At 41.5% G+C, this 20,725-nt stretch overlaps 1 protein-coding gene across 2 annotated transcripts in view; it reads left to right on the forward strand.

Annotated features, from left to right (window-relative positions):
* Window positions 1-5,810: 5,810 nt before the first annotated feature.
* The window catches only part of LOC116045660 (hepatocyte growth factor), a 17,486-nt gene continuing 2,571 nt past the window's right edge, over window positions 5,811-20,725 (forward strand). The window contains exons 1-16 of one of the 2 annotated variants that reach the window (XM_031293432.2): window positions 5,811-5,985; window positions 7,392-7,551; window positions 7,854-7,966; window positions 8,585-8,699; window positions 10,409-10,572; window positions 11,991-12,111; window positions 13,153-13,271; window positions 15,092-15,257; window positions 15,341-15,474; window positions 16,314-16,407; window positions 17,615-17,745; window positions 18,704-18,733; window positions 19,221-19,326; window positions 19,864-19,938; window positions 20,186-20,335; window positions 20,438-20,544. In XM_031293432.2, the coding sequence (XP_031149292.1) occupies window positions 5,937-5,985; window positions 7,392-7,551; window positions 7,854-7,966; window positions 8,585-8,699; window positions 10,409-10,572; window positions 11,991-12,111; window positions 13,153-13,271; window positions 15,092-15,257; window positions 15,341-15,474; window positions 16,314-16,407; window positions 17,615-17,745; window positions 18,704-18,733; window positions 19,221-19,326; window positions 19,864-19,938; window positions 20,186-20,335; window positions 20,438-20,544 (1,834 nt within the window). In that variant the 5' untranslated portion in view covers window positions 5,811-5,936. The remainder of the gene's footprint in view (window positions 5,986-7,391; window positions 7,552-7,853; window positions 7,967-8,584; window positions 8,700-10,408; window positions 10,573-11,990; window positions 12,112-13,152; window positions 13,272-15,091; window positions 15,258-15,340; window positions 15,475-16,313; window positions 16,408-17,614; window positions 17,746-18,703; window positions 18,734-19,220; window positions 19,327-19,863; window positions 19,939-20,185; window positions 20,336-20,437; window positions 20,545-20,725) is intronic. The other variant, XM_031293433.2, reaches the window with a different exon arrangement.

The following is a 20,725-nucleotide window of genomic DNA, read 5'->3' on the forward strand; positions in this document are numbered from 1 at the left end:
CAGCCGGGCAAGGGCATCAGGTTCACTGAGGTTCTGCGGTGTAGCTCTGACATTCCGTAAAAAACCTAAACCAATTCTTTACTGTGCATTAAAGTCTTTCAGTATTGCCAGTGACTGCTCCCTGGCTGATCTACAGTGGGTTTTCCTGTATGAGACACACTCTTTCTCCCCAGACTTGGATCAAAAAGTATTTGTAGATAAATCGTAATGTTTTTGCTAACCATTATGGAACTCTTAATGGGTTTTGTTTGCCGCAAAAGGAAAATACAGATGGCGTCAAATAAGTTCTTAATCACAGAAAAGGAACCTAAATAGGCTTCAGATATTTTCCTGCAATTGTTCAAATTTTTTGGCACCTTACAAACCCCCACTCAATCTGGCAACAAAGTAAGCCAAAGAAACCCTTAAATTATATTTGCAAAATGGGGAGAGCAAGAAAGATTGGTGTTAGACAAACTGAGGGTTGGAAAGAACACCAAACACACACTTGGCATGGATTATCAGGAAATGCCACAGGTTTTTTTCCAAACACATAAACATGACCACACACTTGTTTGTTCTCACTACCTTGGTTTTTCTCTCTCCTCTCGTCTCAGATTGTAAACATGCTGCACGTGGGTCTGAGTGTGTGTGCTCTGTGTGATTAGCAGGCGTAACACTGGAAAACTCTGTCCAGGTGAACAGTTTCCACGGGACACATTCCATTCCAGCCCAGATTGGGGATTGATTTGTGGATTTTGTCTGTGTTTAGAGTGGCGCCTAACATACATTAACTGGTAACATGAGGTGTTCGATTTGTGGGGGGCACGCACATTCACCAAGGTTAAAGAGTATTTGTCATTCTCTTCATGGGATCAGCAATGAAGATGATGATGATGATGATGATGATGATGATGATGATGATGATGGTCGTGCTAGAGGAAAAGTCAGAGGATCCCCAAAGTTATTGAGATTCATCATCTTGGGATAATGAATGTCCCAACTTTGTCGCTGTCCTTCTAGTAGATGTCGAGATATTTCACTACAATAATTCATCAAGTTAAATTGCTGGCTCCAAAGATAAAGTTATACTGGAATAAGATTACGCCAGCCAAAGCTTTGACAACAACTAAATCTCAACTCAAATGTTGTTGCTCGTAATGGCTTATTGCTGAATTAGTATTACAAAAATATTAATTAACGTAAATATCAGTGTGTGAGTCATCTGTAAAGCACTTTGAATTGCACTAACCTACTGGTTAGGTGCTATACAAATTGGTTGATTGATTGATTGATTGATTGATTGATTGATTGATTGATTAATAAAGACATTATTCAGCTATAAAAAAAAGATACTTGGGCCAGAAACTAGTGCTTGTTTGTCTTGTTTTTTTTTTCATGTGCGACAAAAATGTACTCACAAGACTGCTCCCAAAAGAGAAAATTAGATAAACATGGAAACAAGATAGATCTACAGAGAGAGAGAGAGAGAGAGAGAGAGAGAGAGGAGGGCGGCATCTTTGCTGTGCCGGCCCTCCACTATGAGTGGGTGGACTGGTAAAACTTTTGCAGCTGGATCCGAAAGACCCCACAGAACATGTTTGTTCGTTGTCATGCATCGAGTTACCTGTGTGAGTGCCTGGCGAATCACTCAGGTGGGCTCTAGACCAGGCTGCACACTGTCCCGCTTGCCCTACGCCGTGTTCACTATCAACATGTTAATTACATGTATGAGGTCTGACACCGACACATGTGGGATGAAATGTACCTGCTGCCCCAGAGCAGTTTTTCCCCCTCTGTTCTTTTCTAATTTTACCAACCACCCTCCCTCCCCTGTGTGTCTCAGTTCTAAGTCATGCGGGGGTAAATTAGCAGTAAGCAGCAGACAAGACAAGCTGACTGTTAGCAGATGTGTAAGAAATGAGGGAACACAGGTTTGGGCACTATTTTTAGACCCCCTCTCCCCTTTTCGACTTGTCCTCAGGCAGTGTTTGGTTTCTTAACTTGGCTGTATTTTGTGTCCGTGTGGTAGTTGAGAAAAAATGTAAAATGTTCAAACACTTTACTGTATGGTGGTTACACTGGATGGAGTTCAATTCATTGTGTGGAACAGATGTTATTTTGAGTAATTCTGATCAGATTTTAAGCTCTAATGACCAGGTCCCAAGGGGTAGTATAGGTTAAACCACTGTGTTCAGGAAGGTTGTTTCAAAAATAAAAAATTGTATTTGAAAGATAGACAATAGTACAAAATAATACCCTCCTTTACAACATAGCTTGGGTATGTAAACATGACCTATTTGTGTGTGTTTTCCAGTTTGTTTCAGTGTTGGGTGCTTTTGAGTGACTGACATTTACTGTCAAAGGGCCAGCACAATAGAGTGCGTGTGGGAGGTTGATGTGACTTCATGTGTACCATGCTAAAGGATGTGTCATTTAAACAGTTATGGCTTGTGTGGATATACAAACTCACCAGGCCATGTTGTTGATGAATTGTTCCAAGGTTCTGCCTCAAACGTTCACATCAACACCCATAAACACAGGAGGAGGTACAGACAAAAGGCTGAATAAGGACTGTGGCCTGTGAACCGGATATGTTCTGTTGAGTTGAAATGGTTAGTGTGTCTTAAGACTCAATTATCAATTATCTTGTTAAAGTTTGAGTTTAAAAAGTTGCAGTCTAACGCTGGGTAATTTCATAAGTACACATTTATTTATTTCAGGGGACTTTCATTTCATAAGTAAACATTTATTTATTTCAGGAAACTTATTTTAATAATGCTACATCTGTTTATTTTTATTTCCATTTCTTATATTCAAATAGGGGGGGTGCTCCTTCCCTCCCTCAATCTCTCTGAGGGAGCTGATCCGGGCACTTAGAACGTTATTTCGTTATACCACTGTTCTCATAGGGAATGAAATGAACCGCTCTGCTTTGACGCTATAGAAGCTGCCTGTGAAAACCCAGTGCAATGCGAAACAAATTTAAAACACATCTGCAGACATGACCACTTTGTTCAGTATTGAATGATTCAGCACATCATGAGTCATTACTAAATCTTTGTGTTCTACTTTCTGTGATTGTTAGACAAAGTTTCAGTATGTCAGTGACACTGACAAAAGCAGTTCTCTGTTAGAGAGTGAAGAAAAATCAATGGCACATTGCGTGTTTTGCTGTATATCTGTTAGAGTCCTCTGATCCTCTTTAAAGCTATTTTTGGTGATGTGTTGGTGACTGAGTCTGCTATAATGTGAATGAAAATAAACTGATGTGTTAAAACTCCAGTTTTGTACTCTCCAGCCCTTTTTCACCATTCTGGAAAATCAAATGGAAATGTGACATGAAGGCAGACAACCGGGCTAAAAGAAAACCAAACAGTCTTCTTTTTTTTTTTTTAAACACGTTTTATCCGAGAAGCCACATTTTTAACTGTTTGTGTGGACAGATAGTGCGTGTGCGTAGTTTATTTTTGTTAGCCGTAAATGTCAGCACATCTCAATTACGAGCAGTGACTACAATCGCATGCACTGACAACAGGAAGTGTGTGTTTGTTTAAAGGAGGACCTCTTGACAGAGTAACTGTGTTTACAGCATCTAGTCCTACCACTGTCATCACTAACCCCAACAAATCCACACACACATACACACACACACACACACACACACACACACACCTAAATGGCTTTTGTTTCTCACTCCCACACTTCCTGAATCTGAGTCCCTTTCCACTTTCCTTATCTCTCCCGTATCACTCAAATGATCACACTCTTCTGTCCCCTATCGCTGTCATCCCTTCTTTCAATTGTACATCACACTCCAAAGGTCATATGGCTAACATCTGGATGAGAGGCTGCAACGATTAGAGGTCACAAGGAGGTCTAACTAATTTGCTGCAGATGAAAACACATGTGGATGCATACATACACATGCACAGAGAAATAACAGTATACATCACATGACTCAATGCACAAAAAACTTCCAAACAAATCTGCAGGAAGTCTATTAATACGCCACGCACTCCCCAAATATGCACTCAGACAGCCCAGCCTTCAGCACACTGGTCTGTATTGTGCCTCCCTGCAACAGTCCATCCATTTTACTTACATTGCTCTTCATCTACACTCTCTCTGTATCAACTTCTTCATTCTCCATATCATCTCCATCTCTCACAGAACTTCCTCCCTCAATTACAAGCTGCATGAAGATATGAAGTTTCTGGCAATAACTAGCCACAGATGTGAGGAGTAGGACTTGAGTGGTTGAGCGAGTAGTGGGCTACTGGGTCTCTCTAATTTCCATCTTTTAGCAGAAGCTGTGGCTCTCAGACTCAGAAAAAACACCCACTGGATTCTTGCTAGGAGAGTCAGTAATGAGATTGTGGTGATGAGGGCTCAAACTGGTGAAGGTTGGAGCCCTCATCTGCTGCTCATTATGTATGAGCATGCGTGTTTTTGAATAAGACAGAAGAAAGAGGGTCTGAATACATGTTTTTCTGCAAGAGACAGTGTGTGTGGTTGCGTTGCATGCGTATGTACGTAAAGGAAGGTAGAGAGAGAGAGAGAGAGAGAGAGAGAGAGAGAGAGAGAGAGAGAGAGGCTTGTGCTCCACTCCAGTGAAAGTATCTGACTCATGGCTGATTGTTTATTATTGCGAATGACTCTGTGGTCCTTTCAGGAAGCCACAGCAGCATTACTCATTGAACCAGAGAGGAGATAGAGATGTCTCCTCCAACATATTTATCCATATATTCCTCTGTTTAAAGAAAATACCGGGAATCCCCACAATGCATTAAGTGCCAATCTGCGCTGTGATAACTAATGGGATTTTTTTATTTAGTGTGCACCCCATCGGACTGTCACTGGAGGACAGGAGCGCTGTTTGATGACTGCTGCATCAGAGATGTTTAAAGAAAATGCTAAGGCCAGCTAAGTGTCACATCTCCTATCTCATGCTGTCATTGCTGAAAATAGAGATGACACTCAGGAGATGGATTGGGATGTCTTGTCCTCACCCCCCCCAACTTCACTTCTTATCTGTGACAAGGGGGAAGAAGTAAAGTAGCATAAACATTGCCACACACTCCTCCCCCTCCTCTTTTACATCCCCACTGAGTTTCCCGACACTGACAAGTGCCTGCCAATATCTGTTTCATTGTGCACACTGTGTGATGATTGAGTGGGATGCTGCTGTGTGACAGGGAGGGATGGACACAATCTGTTGAATAAATACAATTATTATTATATTCCTCCAGTTTTTGTACAGAGATTTATAGTGTGCCCCTCTGTCAGAAGTTTTTGTGTTTTATGCATATCTGTTAATTCATTGAAGAACTATATATATATATATATATATATATATATATATATATATATATATATATATGTATGTACATTGTGAGGAGGCCTTATAAATAAATTTGTACAGCATGCTGTTGTATAGGTTTTCTGTAGGGTTTGAATAGTATAGATAGGAAGAAATTAAGGCGGAGGAAAAGGTTAGACAAAGAAATTAAGAGAGAAAAGACCACAATCTGCTTATAATGTAATATATTTTGTTTTTGTAAAGTATTTTGGTATGGAGTGGCAAGTTATAGTAACACAGTAGCCTAATGACACACACACACACACACACACACACACACACACACACACACACAAACGCATAAACATACACAGTGACGTAAAGATCATACATGTCAATAGTGTGTGTCACATTCAGGCCAATAAAGACACTTAATTGAAAAGAGAGAGAGAAAAAGGCGAGAGAGGGAGCGAGAGATAAAATCATACACACGCACGCACGGAGAGGGAGGGAGAGGAGGGAGGCGAGGAAGTACTTAGAGAGGAGACGCATCATCTGTGCAGTGGTGGAAGCAACATCTCCTGGTCGTAGACTGACAGCACAGCAAGCAGCATTTGCCGATTTGTTTCTGAAACTTTTGTTCTTTGAAGCGGCGATGTGGATTTACAAGCTCATTTTCGGACTCATTTTCATTTCTTGTTCGGGTAAGTTTTGGATAAAAGCATTTTGCTCCCGTACGTCTGCCACTGGGCTGGAGCTGGTGTCACAACGCGTTGGTTTGCGCTCCGTGTAAACAGACATTTAACCAATGCTTTAGACCTATTCATATAACTTTATTATGTTATGTTGTAGCCGAATATCGCTACAATCCCTATATTGTCTTTATTATGTGTAGCCTAGTGTTTTGTTAATTGTGATATGCCTATTTCAGTTATTTTCGGATCTAATTCTAACAAGATAGAGTAGTAAAAGTGATTCTTAGTCATGAGAACATTTCTTAAGTTGGCGAATTCCTGGAAGAAATATGAAAACGATGTTTTTTATCATTAATGACGATCTAGCAGAGGCTTTTTAATCTAAACTCTTGCTGTAGTAGGCTATTATTGCAACCGCTCCGTGCCAGAGCGCATTGCACCGCATTAAGACATTATCTGAATGGATCACGAGATAAATACATTCTACGATAAAGTGAACCAATACCTACAACCCATTGTCCCAAAAAATGACCTATATTAAAATCAAATAAGTGCTTGAGTCATCCTGTTGTCCTGACAGAGTGCGTTTTTGCGGCTCATTGCTCCAGCACTCAGGCAGAGAAACGAGACGGTGAACTCAAGTTGAGGATCGGACTAACATGATATGCCTCCGCGATCCTCAGGTTGTTCACCGCATCCCCAAACACCCAAATACTGAATCTGAAGCTCTGATGTCTTCATGTTGCTTACGTGATTCCAAGAATCGAAAGATTGTCGGGCAGCTTTTCATGATTAATGTAAATGTCTAACTGGCTCTCTGATTTTGCAAAGAGAACCTGCCAACAAATGAAGCAACATACAGACACAACCCCGCTTCCCCACTGTGTGTGTGTGTGTGTGTGTGTGTGTGTGTGTGTGTGTGTGTGTGTGTGTGTGTGTGCGCGCGCGCGTGCGTGCGTGCGTCAGCCTTGGTTTCATTAGGGGCAGTGATAAATGACTGCGCATCCTATTAGGTCCTGCAGATTCATAACAGTTAAATCAGACTAATTCACACATTGTTTGCTGTTGCACAGTGTTCTCAGTCTAGCTGGGCTCATTAGCAGATTATCCACACTGCTTCCAAGACCACAGAGAAGGGTTTGCTTGTGTGTTGGTTGGTGTGAATGTTAATTATTCATAATAATAACAATAATAATAATAGGCCTTATTAAGCTTGTTTACCTTTCAAGTGCAATTCAATGTTCATTATATGAGAGCATAGTAGGGATGAAGGTTAAATAAAACAATCCATAAAGTAGGCAGACTGTTGCAATGGTGAGGCTAGTAAACATTCTCATCAGAGCCATAGGCCTTGTGATGATGGCAAACTAGACATAAATACTGCTGAATGGTCATGTTATGTGATTGTCTATCAGAGGGCAAAAGAAATGCGCTCCAGGACTACCAGAAGACTGATGGTATACAGCTGGTTGTCGTGTCTCCCGATTCCTCCCACCTGACCAAAAGCAAGAAGCTGAGCATGGCCAAGTGTGCCAAAGCCTGCAGCCGCAACAGACGACTCCCCTTCAGCTGCAGGTATGTCTGCTCTTATGGCTTCATCCTTTTAACTGCAGGGTTTTCTTTTGATGTAACTTGGTAAAGTAACTCACTCACACTGTGAATGAATGGCTGTCAATACACACAAAGAGCAAAGTGGTGGTTCCTGAGGTGAGGTGGAATAACGCATTCCACATGTATAATGCTGCCTGTCTGGTTCACTGTAGGCCTCCTAGCTGCTTTACATACTCATGTCACAGCTGTGTTAATTGCCCTGACATTATGTACTTCACTCTTCCCTTGTTCTTTCTTGGTCCTTTCCTGTCCTTCTTATTCTCTAGAGCATTCCTCTATGATCATAAAAACAGGAAATGCCAGTGGCTGTCGTTCGACAGGAACACACCAGGAGCTCAGAGCCAACAGGACTTCAACTACCAACTCTATCAAAAGAAAGGTGCCCTCAACTGTTCCAACTTTTCATTCAACCAGCTGATACTAAAGTCACCAGACATTTCCATCTGAAAAAAAATGTCCCTACATGTAGTCTCACTTCTAATCAGCAGCATACTCCTTGTTGTTGTTATATATGCATGCTTTTTGTATGCATATATGTTTTATAACCCTGAACTGTGAATACCTATTTTCAGAGTGATTGTAGCTTTGTAATCTCTCATGAGCAAGACAAGGAAGGGCGAAGACCATTGTCGTGTTTATTGTGTCGCAGCACATTATGGTTCATTTTCTGTCATTAAGTTTGTGTAAACGATGGAAACCCCCACCCAACTTGACTCTGACTGACCACAACAGTGATCTTGCAAGCTGTGTAACCTATTTTACTGGATCCAAATGTTTTGCAGAAGATTAGGAAAACAGATTCGGCTTTTGGCGTCTTTGTGAAGCTCTGCATTTTAGCTGAACATATCCTTCTGTCTGTTTTCTTCATCATCCATACTGGCTCTGTGTACACAACACTGTGATCAGTTTGTTGGCTCATCCCACTCACACACTCTCTTTTGCTGTAATCTTGTCTCTCTGTCTCTCCTCATCCTTACTCTCTCTGTCTCTCGTTTAGACTATGTGAGGGAGTGCATTGTGGGTACAGGTCAGAGCTACAGGGGGCGGAGGACGGTGACGGTGAGCGGCATCCTGTGCCAGGCCTGGGCCTCTCCTATACCTCATGAACACAAGTAAGAATCTGATGAACTTTTTACCACAATGTCAAACAAAGTAGTGTTAAAGCTGCTTCTTAGTGTTAGTGTTGGTGGTATGTTAGTGATGCAATTAGCTAGTAGCTAGGGGCTAGTCTGTAAGTGTCTGTGTGTATATATGAGTATGATATATTAGAGGTTGATTAGGCTCCTGGGAGCAGTCATTCATCAGAACTGACCTCATTGTAACGCGTTACAGAGTCACAGATCATTTCCTGCTATGGCCCTACTGTTTATCTAGGTGTGTGTGTGTGTGTGTGTGTGTGTGTGTGTGTGTGTGTGTGTGTGTTTTACTGGGATTAGGATCATATCTAATATGCAGCCTCTGGTTAAGCTTTAGGCACACCCCCCTGCTAAATTCCCAGATAAAGCTAATTGTTCAATATGCAGGCATACTTTCTGATGCAATGTAGCTCCCAATAGAAAAAAGGGCCAATTAAGTGGAATTTAAAGAAGAAGGATTCAAGTGAAGCAATTCCTTCTGTAGGATTATGGAAGTTAAATGAGCACTGATCTTTAGTAATTAACTGGTAAGAAACAAGATAACTGAATTTATTCTTTACAAAATATCTAACAAAGTTTTCAGTCTCATATTCAGTCGAATGTAGATGTAGTTTAGGTTTCTGAAACATGACAATATGACACATCCCATCAGCTTTGTTAAAATAAAAAAATACTGCAATATTTTGTGTCAAGGGAGGACAACGTTAGAAAAAAAGTCAGGAGAACTGAGGAGAAAATACAAGTACAATAAGAACAAAGTTTATCACTTGCCAGATATTTTAATAACCATCAGAGAACCACAGAAACAACACATACACCTTGTCTTATTATATTTGAACTACATGCTACCTCCTTCCTTCTTCACTCCCCTCTACATAGAGGTATTAAATGACTTTGAAAGGCTTTGTAGTGAGATATCGCTGCAGCAGACGAATCAAAGAGGGCAGTATACGTTTGTACCTCCAGTGAACCTGCTTTATCAGACTGCTATTAATGTCTCTGTAGATCGGGTAATTAAACCCAGGCGCTTTGTATGTTTTATCAGTTAGCTTACAGGCATGGGAAACTCTCTCTCTCACACACACATACACACACACACACAAGAACAAATTGCATTCTTATCCGTGAAAGGTTCCTCCTCATTTATGATTGCCCAGCAAAGACCTTCTCGTTTCTGTACCTGTCATTAAGGCAGACAGAAAGACTGCTTCAGAACGTTATCTTTTCATCATTATGTGAAAAAACACAGCCTGACTCAAAGACTACACTTTGTCTAACATCGCAACTGGTGACCACAGCCATGTGCTTGCCTGATGTAGAAGGTATGAGTCATTTGTGTGTTTACACAGAACCTGCCTCATGGAAAACTAACATTGCTTCAACATATTAATGTGATTCCTCTCATTAATAACATCATGTCATCAATGGTTTAACCCTTTAGCTTTGCCATCAATTACTTTCTAATTTTCACTGCTCATGTTTACAGGCAGGTTTCGGCCCTCAGAGTGAAGCAGCAGCTGTCTCATAAATTAGTAGAGGATTCATCATTCTGTCAAAGAGATATATAAAACGACAACAGAAATTGTGACCTTGGGTGTTTTTCAAAAAGAAGTTGCTCTGTATGACAGTGAAATATTTGGCAATCGGTCTTGATAGAGTACATATGCCTGTTTGTGTAACTGCAGCTCTGCTCCTAACAGATTCATGTCTAAGAGGTTCAGGAAGAAGGACCTCAGAGAAAACTTTTGTCGCAACCCAGACAACTCCACTGTTGGCCCATGGTGCTTTACCACCGACCCTCGGCCACACCTCAGACACCAGGAGTGTGGCATACCACAGTGTTCACAGGGTAGGCCACACACACACACACACACACACACACACACACACACACACACACACACACACACACATGTATATGTCTGTGTGTATCTTAGCAGACATTTATCTTAAATACTGTAATGCCCATTCCACGTTGCAAATTGCCTCACCAATTGAGGCTTGATAGTCTTAAATGAGCTGCAGCAAAGTAGGCAATCACATAATGCCTTGGACTAAGCAACGCTGGCTCTAACTGTGCTCTACTTTATATGTGTGTGTATATGTGTATGGGGCACAGACATTTATTTGCTGAGGCCAGCTGCAGCCGTTTCCAGGTGTGTGGTTCAGTTTATGCTGTCCTCTCCATTCCATCAGGTTCAGCTTTTGTAAATGGTTTGTACCTAAAGAAGATGGTGTTGGAATGTTAGAGGATCTTAATCCCCTGTCGTCTCCTATAGATAAATTGTTAGCTATTTCATCCATCCCTGTGGCACACGTAGAAGGTAACTGCTGAGTTTGAGTTATAGGTCTGTAAAAGTAAAACTTGTGATGAAAGAAAAACACTTTCCCACCAATGTTTCAGCCTCTATGTTATATCACACAATATTACTGTCAGGCACTGGTGTCTCCCTGAAGAAAGGGATGATAATGACCTCTGTTATCTAATCCCTGGGGAGTCATGCTGTCAGAGAGGTTGTTTCCTCTGCATGTATGACACTGGATCACCTTAATGAGGAACCAGGCTGTGGCTCGATAAGACAGTATGGGAATCCTTCTTGCTCTCCAACTCACATATGGTGTCCCACTGGGTTATCACAAGTTGTACAACAGAGATAATTACTTTTTATTTTGATAGAGAGCCTGCGTTCATTCAGAAAATAATGACTGGAAGGGTTTCTCCAAATTAGCTTGTCCTAATAGGAAACATACACACAGTCACGTAAACATGACGTGTGCAAACACATACTCATGCAGCTAGTGGTATTACAAGTGTCATGACAGCAGTGGACTCATAACCATCTGTTTCTAATCTGAATCGCTCTCTGTTGTTTACACTGACAGTGTGTACTAGTCACCATGCAAAACATGATGCCTTCTCTACATCAAAGAGAACATTGCAGTTAGTGTGATACATAATATGTGCGTCCATACATTAAGTGTACGTGCATAACGTGTGAACTTAACGGAGATATAGCAAAATATCATGACTTAAAATGTGTATTGCTTTGTCAACTCACAGCTATATTACTAAAAGTATCATGATTTACTTTCATTCCATGCTCTAAATATTTTGGGAGATTCTTTTTTTTAAGTGAATTTTTGATTTTGTGTTTCTCTAAGTTGTTGCTCTTTGTGTTAATGTTTGTGGTTGTGTGTGTGTGTGTGTGTGTGTGTGTGTGTGTGTGTGTGTCTGTCTGTGTGTCTGTGCGTTTCTTTGCTGCATAGTTGAGTGTGTGAACTGTAATGGGGAAGATTACAGAGGACCCATGGACCACACAGAAAGTGGAAAGGAATGCCAGCGCTGGGACCTGGATGATCCACACAAACACCTGTACCACCCCAAGAGGTAACACACACACACACACACACACACACACACACACACACACACACACACACACCCACACACACACACACACACACACACACGCACACACACACACACACACACATACATCTGCATCACTCAGCATCACACTAAATTGTGCATGCTCGATCACACTTAGGCCCACACACATGGACACACATCATTTTATAGCAAAAAAGCATGAGAATGCTTGATGTAATAACACGTTCACATAATCATTTCCTATGGTTGTGGTGCACTAACTCAGGAGTGATTTGGAGTCAGCCAGTGTGCCTTTCCCTGAAGGAATGCCATCAGAATCCAGTGTGTAATTGTATGTTTTTAGCAGCACTACAGTATGCTGGGAATACTCTACATTCTCACTTAATTGGCCCAAATTCCTTTAAGCTCTCAATAGATTAAGAAGCAGACTGGTGTCCAGCTATGAGATAAGCTTATACCTATTATAGGGAGGCCATATATTTTAGTCTGTATTAGTATTCCTTACATGATCCTTGTTTGTGTATGTCTGCTGTGTGCCTCTGTGTCAGGAGAGTGTTCCAGCAAGTTGGATGGCAGGTGGTCTGGATTAGTGGGGACTCGTTAACACATCCTTAATCATCCCAGTGTTTGTGTAAACGAGGTCCCAGACTGCTCATAGCACTAATGTAATGAGAGGGTCCCACAGCCTGATACTGCACGCCTGGAGGCTGGAGGCTTGAAGGGATGTTGGAATTTGGGATGGCTTACTGTAGAACACCTGTAGTGGTGCAGCTTATTATCCTCCTCACTCCCCTGAGCTCTGAACAGATTCACAGATGGAGTCCTTGCACTATTCCAGTTATTAATGCTTCAGTTGCGTGCAAGAGTGAATTATCTCTCCACTTCTACACAGTTCTCCTAAGGAATTTGGAAGAAAATTTAAATATGATTGTGCTAAGGGTGATGCAACACTATGTTAGTTGTTTTGTGCTTTTCTTTTTACTCTTATATCGCTTTTGTCTATACACTAAGGTTGTTGTACTGCATGTTTTGTATTAGGTACCCTGACAAGGGCCTGGATGATAACTATTGTAGGAACCCAGACGGACGCCATAGACCCTGGTGCTTTACCACGGACCCAAACACGCACTGGGAGTACTGCAACATCAAAGTTTGTGGTAAGCATGAATACATGTTTGTTTGTGCGTGGTTGAATGTCATGCATGTTAAGTGGAAGTCTATGCATGTCTGTGCGTGGGTGTGTTCTGTACGGCCCAATGAAGTGTAACTGACGGCACCAAAATGTACAACTTCCTGTACCTTCCATTTTGCCACTCCTCTCACTCTCATTGGCTTATACTATGGAAGACACACACACACACACACACACACACACACACACACACACACACACACTCTTTGGTTTGACTCTCTGTTATGTCTTCCTTAATAGCCAGAATGTTTATTTTTCCCCTGCGCCACTGGACTGCTGTTTATTGTTCTATGCCAGCTCTTATGTGTGGTGGTCAAACTGCACTGGGCTCAGTTACTTCTCCACATTAACCTCCTGTTACACATACAGACACAACACGAGGGTCGCACACAATACACACAGATTGCTTTCATTACATCTCACTTAGCGTAAGCAGTGTAATTGGTGTGTAAGAGTTAGGTGCACGTCTGACTTTGTGTTTTGGGTGTCTATACTTAGTAGAACATCAGCAAATAATGCACACTCTTACTGTAGTTGACCTATAATCACTGAGAACACCACTGTGGTCCTCAAGAACATAAAACAGAGAGAGCGCTGGTGTTATTGTTGGGCTTAGCTTCTTTCTCCTGGGTCTGTGACTGGCCTGTTTGCCTGTTAGAATCATCAGCACTCCTGGCACCATGTTTACTAGATGGCACTCCTCCATGTGGACCCAGTGATTCACTGTTCCCCCACTCTCTCTCTCTCTGTCTCTCTCTCTGATATGGGAGTTTGTTGGGAACAGACCAAGTTTACGACCCAGTTAGTCTTAATCAAAACAAGGCAGAGAGGAGAGAGACAAAGTGTTCTTTTGTCAAGACCTGCTCTTTTGTTTACTGTCACAACTAGTGCATATCTATTTTTAGACATATTGTATGGACAGAAAATGTCTGTTTTAGAGTCTTGAAGATCTGCAGCTTTGCACATTGTTGGATACAATGACGCACATTGTTCAGGCTAATGAACTTGTGTTCATTGTGTAATGAGCAGCCCTTCTATAAAGAAAAGTAGAGCAGATAAGATTTCCTGCCTTTTTTTATTTTGGCCATATTAGCCTCATTATACTGTGAGTATTTTAAACCCATAGAGTGAGCTGTTTTGTGGAAAGCAGGTGGCCAAGACATTGAGGCTGTTTAGCTATCCATCATGTCAAAAGCACTGTCACACTCTCAGTTCACTTCCTCAGTGCTAAATGATTTAGTATTCATCATTGCTTGTAATTGTTCGTACTTGTTCTACAATACCTTGATTATAACCGGATAAAGGGAAGTATTTGCCATTCTCATGTAAACACTTTATAACCCAAGGGTGCGGACATGCTAGAAATGTTTTGGACAATTCATTTGGGCATCACTCTGGACTGGAGCAAATTGTTACAGTCTGGACCATTGGTGTTAACAGTTGGGAGACAAAATTCAGCATTTTGTGATTTTTACGAACAGAGTTGGGAACTCTGTTCCTACATTTTGTGTGTGAGTGGGAGAAATAACAAAAGAAGGGCAGGCAGATAGAAACATGTGTGGTGTGCTATACTTGCAGGGTATTATTCTATAATCTATCGTTCATCAAGGTTTCAGTGCAGTGCCACAGTTCATCTGAAGTCCACCTTGCTCTTATGTTGTTCAACGCTTATTCAAACTATTTCCTTCATCTGGATATTCGCACAAGTAATTTGGGTGAATATAAACATGCTGTATGTTACCTTGACCGGTCACCCACCCCTTCATATATTTTGCACATTCACAGAAACATCTCCTAAAAGTAATGTGGTGGAAACAACCGAGTGTTACCAGGGCAGAGGAGAGGGTTATAGAGGGACAGTAGACGTGATGCCCAACGGACTCATCTGTCAACGCTGGGACTCTCAGTATCCCCATAACCACACATTCATACCTCAAGCCTACCCCTGCAAGTGAGTCATACACTACTTACTCACCCACCTGCATGCATGTATATCCAATCAGATTACAGAATGACTTGCTCTGTGTTTTCCAGAGACCTGAGAGAAAACTACTGTCGGAATCCAGATGGCCAAGAATTCCCGTGGTGCTTCACTACGGACCCAAGAGTCCGCACAATGTTCTGCACCAACATCCCCCAGTGCGGCTCCCAAAACAAGCCTGTCAGTGGTGAGAGACTCAACAGCTTTATTTCACACTCAAAACAGCAATGAGAAAGCTGAAATCTTCATTACATCCCAAGCAGAGAAATAGCCTACATTTTTATATTTTGTAGACGAGTTCACATGAGACCCTGTGACATTGGCTTGTAACCACGTATTCTCCGTCCCTGCGGGGTACTATAGCCCTATAGGACTGTGGGAAGGACTGACCACCTCGCCTCAAATAAACAAACTCTGACAGCAGCTCAGGATTGTCAGGTCTCACTGGACAGTGAAAGATGGAGTGGAAGGATTATTGCTGAATGGGAGTCTTTCTGGGGTAGCAAGAGATTTGGAAGTAAAAGATGTAGATCTATGGCTGAGTACACAAGTGCAAATTTCCCAAGGGATCTTAGGGACGTGTCGTTTAGAGTATGTGCCCTTGCATTGGGAATATAAACCCCCTTTGAGGTTGTGTTGTGGTCTACCCTTGAGTGTTGAATACGTTCCCATATAGAAATGAGATGCAGAGTGACAGACAGCTTCAAATCCTTTTTTATGACTGTTTTTCTAGGCATCATTGTGGACGACTTTTTTTTGTGTTCCCAGCTCTGTATATTCTAGATCCAATGACAACCACGATATCTCAGAAACTCAGGGTTGTTTTTATTATTCTGCGTATAATTTACTCGTTTTTTGTTTTTTTTTAATAGTTTGTAGTACAACAATACAAAGACTGCACAAAAACTAAAACTATTGTTGTGGTTTTGGGATGTTGAGCACTGCCTGTTATGCATGTTTTTTGTTCAAAGCTGTTTGTTCATACAGACATGAAGTATGACTGTCTAATCTTTTGTGCAAATACAGACTGCTACAAAGGCTTTGGAGAGAACTACCAAGGAGAGCAGTCAAGGACTAGATCAAACCTGCCTTGTGCTCCCTGGAGAGACCACAACAACAGGTCAGCCCACTGGATCCCTGCTACTTTCTAACCTAATAACTTTTCCAAACTCCTCCAATGATGTGCAAAACAGACCTGCACCATCACTATACTGCAGACAAGCGATTCTGCCTAAAACAGACATCAAGAGGTCACACAGGTAGTCTAACATAGTGTAGTTTTTTTTTTTTTTTTAAAAAAAAGCTCAATGTGATCAAAGGAAATCATTATCAGCAGAAAATTTGCTAATTTGATGCATTCAACAGGTGGAATAATTCTTGAGAAATGACTTGTGCATGACAGCCTCAGCGTGCAGGGAAATGTGTCTGTGTTTTCGAGAACCATGTGTGCAAACCTGAGACGTGGTGGTTAGTGTGGGGAGGTGCTCTATTATTGACCTCTAGTTACTTCTTATTGTTGTTAGCGGATCAAGTCAGACCTCTTGTTCCTCAGAGGAGAAAACGGCTCCTGCGGGTGCCGTGACTGGCCTCTCCAGCATCTCCTAACGACTAGAGAATTGTTTCCTTGAAGATGACCTAACTCAGCAGGAATGACTCAGAGTGATAACTTGGCTGGGGGATATACACTTCACTCCTCAGCTTTGACCCCGAACCTCTCCTTTGTAGCAACACTTCAAAGCCAGTCAGCTCCACTGCTTGGCTCCTGCCCAAGGGTCAAAAGTCAGGGTTAGGGAGTCCCAGTGAGAGCTGGCTGTTATGCTAGCTGCTAGAAACACAACACACTCTGGATTACTGTGATTTGGTACCCAGTATCCCTCTCCTATGTCTCCCTTTTCCTTAACAATTGTCCACCTTATCGGTCAAGGAATTCATTGTGGGAAAGAGTTCTGTTCGTGGTTTTAAAATTCTTACGAAAATACCCTGATGTGTGGGATATGTCTGCATGAGCATGTATTAGATGTGTGAGTGTAGGTGGGTGCATACTGTCACAGTGAGTAATTCCTCTGCAAATCACCTCCTTATCTTGTCCAGAGGGACAGCGCCTACACAGCTGTGTAGTTTGACTGTCCAGATCCTATCTGGCAAAATTTGTTCAGCTTTTACTAATGGTTATAAATCACTAGCAAATCCTTTAACTTTCATCAACAGCGGGATTATCTGCTTAAAGGGGGAAAAAAAATTCCTTTTGTTTTGAAAATTGTCTTTTGGGCTTATGGAACGTTGATGAAAGATAAGTTATTGGATCTTTTGTGTGTGTGTTTGTCCAGTGGCGAAAGGGGCATGCTGATGGCTGGCCTGGAGGGAAGCTACTGCAGAAACCCTGATAAAGACAAACATGGTCCCTGGTGTTACACCAACAATACTGCCATTCCCTGGGACTACTGCAATGTAAAACCATGTGAGTGGACAAGAGTGTGTACATACAAGCCACACACATTCACACATAGAGGCACACAGTTAGGGGAAAACAATCTGTGAGACTGTGTGAAATTGTGAAAGTTTTTCATTCTTCTTGGTCTAAGAGCTAGTGTAGATGTGTTTGCACTCTGTCTGGTTGTCTGTCTTACTTACACACTTACACACACTTACACACACTTACATACACACACACACACACACACATACACACACACACACACACACACACACACACACACACACACACACTTTATTTGCAGTGTGTAGATCTGTCTACACTCGCAGGTCAGTGTGTGTCAGAGGAGATTCACAACTCATCAGGAAGACAGGGGAGGGCTTCTTCTAACTATTTCCACATGGACCAAGAGCCAGAGGCATCATGACTGTGTGTGTGTGTGTGTGTGTGTGTGTGTGTGTGTGTGTGTGTGTGTGTGTGTGTGTGTGTGTGTGTGTGTGTGTGTGTGTGTGTGCGTCTACATCACAGCTATTAATTTAGCAAACAGTGCTGCTGTGTTTAAGACATTTTAATATATGCTGTCTACTGTTAGACATCTGTTCAAAGTTCCACTAATATTGCGTGGACAAAATACATTCAATACAGTCATTTAAACTGCATAAACATGCAAGAATAATATGACGTTGACAACAAATTAGTGGAACTTTGATGTTTAAATTGATGGATTCAGATTGTACAGAAATGAATGAAAACCAATTGTCGGTGTGGAATTAAAGAACACATACTGTGGCATGGTCCGTTAAGGCTTGTTACATTCAATTAAAGCCCTCCAGATTCAAAAACAATGCTGACCGTGTCATGGCAGACAAACAAAAGTGTCCTGGTGGTCACCGTTATGTATGCACCACTGTGTGAGGTGGCCTCTTATCTTGCATCGGTTAATACTCCCTGATCCCTTGTTTGTCTCCTCTTCTTTCTGCAGGTGAGGCTTTGCAGAACACCATTCCACTGGGTGAGTGTCTATGTCTGTCTGTGTTTGCCTGTGGCTCAGCTGCTGATCTGTATTTGATAGCCTAGGCAAGTAGTGGTGTTTTCAAAACCTCCTTTTTATGTCCAGCTATTAAGGTACAGAATGCAGGATATTATGTTGTCATGGTGGCTTCTGTTTCTCTTCTGAACATAATAACTCAAGAACAGAGGATGAACCCCTCAATCTCTTGACATATAGAGTTTTTAAATGACACCCATGTGTTATATGAACATTTTCAATAATGACCGTAATTAATGGCCTGGTTATGTTCATATATAATGATGATTATGGCGGATCATTAGGCAGCTCAAGTGCCTCTCCTATTGTGACAGTGTAAACAATATTTCACCACTAACTACAGTATGTCTGTGCCTGTGAATGCATATTTATGTCTTAAATAATATGCGTATTATATGACATGAGATATATATAACTATTTGTGTGTGTTTGTGTCTCTCTGCTTTTCCAGGTGAGCTGTCCATTGTGGTGTGTTTTATCCATAAAAGAACAAGGATCGTGGGAGGAGGTCCGGTGGGCATATCAGACGGCAGCTGGATGGTCAGCATACAGAGAGGGTATGGCGGTGCATTTCATATTCTACACATTTTCCTCTACCACTGAAGAACAGTAGGTCATCCTACCCAGACCACCTTTGAATTCATAACACAATTCAGTGGAATAGTTTTTCTCTTTGTTTTCTGTGGAGGGTTAAAATGCTGTTTCAGAGGCCCTCCCACCATGCCTAGATAGAAACACGTGCGGCAAATATTTTTAGATAGAGTAGCTTCCTTCATTCCAAACATTTATTTATTCATCAGTAGCTTCAAAGAGCAGTAGAACTCACCTAATTGTAAGAAGCCAATTACCTGTTCTAAAGATGAATTTTGAGTTGTCCAAAGCCCACATTCACTGGATGTTTTAGTTATTTTAGATATTATATAGAGATCATATGGACTAACATTGTATTGCTAAGTTTTTATTGTACTACTGGATGTTCCTCTCCTCAAATTTGACATACTTGGGGAACAACTGGATTTCTGTAACTTCTTGACTTGTTTACGGTATTTCACAGCTTTCCTTGATGTCTTATTTGTGTCTTGTGCTTTTTTCAGGTCACAGCACTGGTGTGGGGGTTCACTAATACGAGATGACTGGGTACTCACTGACAGACAGTGCTTCTCCTCATGGTAACTTCAATGCTCGCTGTCTGTTAATGTCATTTCTTTCCTTTCGTTTGAACCTTGAACTGTGAGTGCATTTTGCTTTTTTTACCCTCAGTGTATTAAATGTAAGATTTATTTGTTCAGTATGTATTTCCCTTTATTAAGTACCTAACTGACTCTCTTCACTCGCTCATGTCTGTCCTGGTTAGTCTGAGTTTGTAGAGAGTAATAAATATGGAATATTTTTATTAAGTATTAACTCTGTCTTCAGTGTTCCAGACCTAAGTGAGTATCGGGTGTGGCTGGGAGTCTCAGATATTCAAGAGGGTGCTCCTGACTGGTCCAGGAGACAGGAAGTGAACATAGCTCATGTGATATGTGGTCCTGAGGGCTCCAGTTTAGCACTCATAAGACTGTCTAAGTGAGTTCCTGGAAAAATAATCTCAAAGATATATTGATATACTTTTGTGTGTGTGATGTTAATCGTGCTTTGTACTTTCTGTGTTCATTACACTACGTCTAGGCCTGCTCTTCCTGCAGACAACGTCCATACACTTCAGCTACCCGTGGCTGGGTGCTCCATCCCAGAGGGAACAATATGTAAAATGTATGGATGGGGGGAGACCAAAGGTACTGATATTCTATATTCACTACAGCTGCTGTATCTACTCTCCAGGTCTGCACTATAATACATAAATATTGCATTTCTACTGCAGCAGTCCTGGGTTATTTTATAGATTCTGGAGGTGCCAGAGTATATTGTTGCACAGTCCTCTCTCAAATAATTGGTTACTGTCTAGCTTAAGCCATA

This window comes from Sander lucioperca, chromosome 7 (genome assembly GCF_008315115.2).
Source record: "Sander lucioperca isolate FBNREF2018 chromosome 7, SLUC_FBN_1.2, whole genome shotgun sequence".
In the NCBI taxonomy this organism is placed as follows: Eukaryota; Metazoa; Chordata; class Actinopteri; order Perciformes; family Percidae; genus Sander; species Sander lucioperca.